The sequence below is a fragment of the Lactuca sativa genome, chromosome 4, assembly GCF_002870075.4.
Source record: "Lactuca sativa cultivar Salinas chromosome 4, Lsat_Salinas_v11, whole genome shotgun sequence".
NCBI classification, from domain to species: Eukaryota; Viridiplantae; Streptophyta; class Magnoliopsida; order Asterales; family Asteraceae; genus Lactuca; species Lactuca sativa.
In genome coordinates, this window is record NC_056626.2 from 110,577,570 (window position 1) to 110,583,426 (window position 5,857).

The 5,857-nt window shown below is 27.0% G+C and overlaps 1 protein-coding gene across 1 annotated transcript; it reads right to left on the bottom strand.

Annotated features, from left to right (window-relative positions):
* Nucleotides 1–673: 673 nt before the first annotated feature.
* On the bottom strand, nt 674–1,527 carry LOC111899722 (protein SMALL AUXIN UP-REGULATED RNA 12). Its single transcript, XM_023895578.2, has one exon. It carries the CDS (start codon nt 1,428–1,430, stop codon nt 1,113–1,115), a length of 318 nt encoding a protein of 105 aa, XP_023751346.1. The 5' UTR covers nt 1,431–1,527; the 3' UTR covers nt 674–1,112.
* Between the last annotated feature and the right edge of the window lie 4,330 nt (nt 1,528–5,857).

A 5,857-nucleotide genomic window follows, 5' to 3' on the forward strand; every position in this document is an offset into this window, starting at 1 on the left:
AGCCATGATTAGAATAACTTGACGAGAGCTCTTAACGAAACCACAATGACCTAATAAAAAAATCATAATTTTACTAATTAAATAATAGTATTTTTTTTTTCTTGTCTATTTTCTCTTAGGTTCCCAAGTATGCGTCCATTTTTCTTGTTTATTTATTTTATTTCATTATTTATAAATTTATACTTATTCATTTATAATTGCACATGCATTGCTCTATCAAGTATCTCTTCACATTTACATCAAATACTTACAGAATATAACATTATCGACATCAAATATATGTTTTAAGTATTGCATATACTTATTTTTTTAATATCAACAATTTCACATTCGGATTTTTGCATAGCAAATTCATATACTTGGTCTTGACCTTAGCATTTGTTAAAAGGTCACGTAGTATTACATAATATAGTATTAGTAATAAATAACTTGACTTAATGCATTAATACGGATATGATAGAGATGTAGTTTTGAAAATAATATTTTTTTCATACAATAATTTCTCTCCACATAGTCTTTAAAAGACTGAAAACTTGCTTGTTAAACTGAACATAAACTACCCAAAATATAATGACTTAGATCATATGTTTAAAGGTGCTCATAATTTGAAACTTCTTAATCAAATGGAGAAAATTACATTTTTACACGTTCAACAAGTATCTAACAAACAAAATAAATAGAAAAATAATGATTTCTTTCGGGTATAAAAGTCATTACAATAAATAACCCCACCCAAACATTCGGTTCATATAATATTATAACTCCGTTAAAAGATAGAAAGTTTATATCACAAAATAAATGAAGAGAGATTTATAAGAAAAAAAAAAGGCAGTTCTTCCAATTCAGAGCTGTAAATTCTAAATCCAGAAAACTAGTCTTCTTAAGTTGCGCAGTTTCCTTTGAAACGTATACGATTGCTGGATTTTCAGAAAATTGACTCTGGAAAACAGACTGGCCTTCAAAAAAGAGAATACGAAGCATACACCATACAGACGTGCCTCATCTCAGAACCATCTCTCTTCAAAAAATTCGTGATGGGACCGGAAACTTAACCGACGATCACTAGCAAACGGAGTAGAATGATCGTAAAACAAACATGTTGAGAAGGGAGGTCACCGGAGCATGGACGTGAGTGATTGGAAAACGTCTTCTTCACATGGGATCGCGAGACCCATATCGTGATTGAAACCGTATTCTTCTTCCGACCACCGCAGCAGGCGTTGAAATTCAGGATAAGAAAGGAATGAAATCGGGACGATATATCGTGATCTGTTGACTCCGACGTAGACCGGAAAGTGTCCTTTCGGAACGTCTAGTGGAAGGCCGTCAACAACGTCGTACCAATGCTTCTTCCCTATGCTTGAACACCTCTTTATAATTTGTTTCAGAAGGGCGGCTTGTGTGACTTTGTTTGGTTTCCTCTCGCCCATTTTCGTGTTGGTCTGTGTGTGTGTTTGTTATTGGGGTTCTGGTTCTGTTGGGTTGCTGAGAGAATTGAAGGCTATGGAGTATGGTGATGAAGAAGATGGCCAAGGAGGAAGGGTTTATAAAGAAACGGGGTTGGAGTGGGGGACCACCAATGCCAAGAAGAAACACCATAGATGTTTTGGTCCTAAGACAAAGTAGGGCCATAACCCATTGGGCTCTATACAATTTGTTGATTGTTTTATATATATATATATATATATATATATATATATATATATATATATATATATATATATATATATATATATATATATATATATATATATATATATATATATATATATATATATATATATATATATATGAGAATGTTCAATTGAGAAAAAAAAAAAAAGGTTGAGAATAGGGGAATCATTATCAGCCAATCATTTATTTTTGCCGCAAAAGCCTCCAACGTACCAGCGGAAATGGGAAACGAATGCACATGTGTTTTCCAACATAACATATTTCCTTAAACTATGCTAATGATTACCTTAATATATACAAAAACATAGTTTTTTTCGTTTTTTTTTTTTTTTTAAATTTTTATAAACTATTTTTATCAAAAAATGATTTTAAATATACCAAAATTCATGATTTTTTATTCAATACAAATAGACATCCATATTGATATAGTTTTAAGATAAAATAAAAAATTTATTTTTTTTAATATTTTCAGCTATCGTTATTCATAAATAAATAACAATGCATCAGGTTTTATTACAGTACATTCGTTATTCACTTATGAATAAAAGTATGATTTTTTTTACAATCTAAGTATCATTCATATATGAATATAGCATATAATAAACATAGTATATTCATATTTTAATACTGGACGATGAATTCACTTGTGAATATTAACATAGTATATTCATTTGTGAATATTAGATGGTATATTCACTTATAAGTATTAAATGATATTTCATATGTGAATATTACATAGTATTACATTGTATATCACATGTGAATATTACACAATATATTCACTTGTGAATATTAGATGATATATTCACTTATGAATATTACGCAGTATATTCACATATGAATATTACAAGGTATATTCACTTATGAATATTGAAGGTATTTTGACAAATATATATAATTTTTATATGTTATTCACATATGAATAACATACAGACTTGCATATTTGTTTTGTGTTTTTAATAACCATATACTGATTCAGGTGAGAAAACATATTCATATGTGAATATAACGTGGTAATTTAGTTTATGCATTTCATCAAATAGTTGGAGTGCAACCAAGTTAACTATTTTAAAAATGTTAAAAACATCAAGTTATCAATTCCAAATCATCATATACTTCCGATTTCGACTTCAGATGCGACATCCTATCTCTGATCAATTTCTCAATTTGATTTTGATTTCCGAAAATCCGATTGGGAACCTGTGAGTACTGATTCTAAGTCTCTCAATGTCGACTATGACTGCGAGTCCAAAACTCCGATTCCAATTTCATGAACAACGAAGAAATTCCGGTTTAGTTGAAGAAATCTGGATGATTATTGAAGGTTGGAGGAAAATTTTTGATGATGAACGAACTGTTATCGAATTCTCTATAGTTACGTATTTGAGATTGAAGGTTATTACGATATTTACAAGTTTGCCACCGTGTCTTTTATGCTTAGATTAAATGAGTGGCTGAGAATGATTCCCCCATTCTCAACCTTTTTTATTTTCTCAATTGAACCCACCTCTTTCTCTCTCTCTCTCTCTCTCTCTCTCTATATATATATATATATATATATATATATATATATATATATATATATATATATATATATATATATATATATATATATATATATATATAAACAAAATAAATGAATGTTTTTTTTGCTACATGTCACACTCTCATTCAATTTGCCAAATATAATTTTATAGTTATTTTGAATTAATTTCTTTTCCACATGTCATTTTATGGGTTTTTCTATTTTAATAAATTTCATATAATACTTTAATGTAGTAATTACAATAAATGTAGTAATAAATAAATATCATTTTCATTAATGGACTTATCTTCTTATTTTAAAATTCTCAAATTAAAGCTCATTAGTTTAATTTATTTATTTATTTAAATTTAAAAGATATAAAAAATCAATTTTAATAATTTATTATTTTTCTTATAAATCCAAAGTTCTTAAATTTTTAGACTTTTATATTTATTTTTTTTTAATTTTCTTTATTTAAATTTAAAAGATAAAAAACATTTCTATTATAATAAATCATTATTTTTTATTTTCTTATAAATTCAAAGTTCTCAAATATTTTAACATTTATATTTATCTTTTTTTACTTAACTCATGTAATACATGTGTATCCCATAACTAGTACCCTAATAAATAAGGATGATTTTGTCAAATGTCATCTTTTCCTTCATTTTGATACTTGTCATTTTCTAGATTTTTTTTGAATTATTTAATATCCACTTGTCATTTTTATAGTTTTTTTTTCTTTTTATTCAAATCTCACCTATTAAATGCCACCTCATATTAATTATATATATATATATATATATATATATATATATATATATATATATATATATATATATATATATATAACTTTCTATTTTTGAATTCCTCTTTCTATTAATATATTAATTAATGTATATGTATATTAATATAGATAGTACATTCCATTTGTGAATTCATATTAATTAATTTTATTAGTATAGATTAATTAGCACCAAATTACATAAATAGTCCATGCGGTTTACCAAATGGTCACAAACTCAATCGTTACTTATTTTTTGGTTACCAAAACTTTCTTTTAATAAATCCGTGTAATACACGGGTTTCACACATAATATATATATATATATATATATATATATATATATATATATATATATATAACTTTTTAATTTTTAAATATAACTTTTTTTTTGCAAAATAACCATGTATTCCGGAATGGATCGTTCCGAAACGAATTATGGATTATTTATTGGGCGGACCGACCAATCTCATTGGGTTTGTAATGCCTATTCCGAATCAACTGTATATGTTCCGGATCAAGATTTTGAATTTCAAAATCTGGAATATATTTTGAGGCGGCGATTTCATTCCAGAAAGGTGCATTTCGATTCCGATGTTTCGACTCGATTCCGACACACAGCTCTTGTCTCCGACATGCATCGACACCCATTTCTTACATAGAAGAGGAGCACTACGACCCAGTTATTTTACGGGTACATTCTTCGTTTTCTCTTTGTTTGTTTAATGAATTAAAAACGTTATGGAACTTAAATTAAAGATGTCATTGTTATAGGACCAACTTAAAAGTAGTTTAGATGTTTATGTATTGTTGATTTACAACGAAAAGTCGTGTTCCGGATCTTAAAATTTCATTTTGGAAGCCTCCGAAATGCGAAGAATTGTTATGGAACACAATGAACTCGTTTGGAACATGAAAAATATGTCCGGAACAGGTTCGGAATACTGGTCATTTCCGTTTTATAATGAAGTGATAACACATTTTTTATTTATGCAGCACGACATGGTTTTTGATGTACCAATTACACTATCGTGTAAACCCAAAATTGGCGGGGAAATTCTTGCAACATTCAGAAACAGACCCGAATGTGAGATTATGTTTTTAAGTGTTGTCATCAATTGTGTTAAAAGCTATGGTTATAGTAAACAAAATACTTTTTGTCGATTATGATCACATCGAATTTGTTATATAGGTATAATAATCACTTGTGATTACATAGGAACAAATGTTGTTCAATGAAGAGTTTTTGTGGATATTTAATTAGTGATTAGTTATATGTTTATTATAGTCGTTTGAACATGTAATCTTAAGTGATTATAATCGTAAGTGATTTTAATCATTTAATTATTTATGGTTATAATCATATAATCACCTGTGATTATAGATAAATATTGATATGTTTTACTGAAACATATCAACATTTATAGACAATCATAAAAGAATAGTTTTATAATATTTAATGAATTACATCAAAGATTTTTAAATTATTCAAATTACATACAATAGAATTTATACTAATTAATACATATACATAAAAAGTAATTGTTATTCAATACAATATTTTTATCAGATAAATATGATGGGTACATTCTCCTTGAACAACATTTGTTTCGATAAATTATGCATATAAGTAAAATATGTTAGTTATCATATATAATTGTAAAAATATATTTTTTTCATAATTATATATACAAAACTATATACTTTTTCCTTGTTTGTTTTCACCAATCTTTCCTCTCCATATTTCCCCCTCTACACCTAAATACAAAAAAATACGAAAAATTATTAATAATTTGAGAATGTAATCACATGTAATTATAACATATGTAATCATACTTATCTTCTATAACCTTCTGTGGTTCTTCACCAGTAGT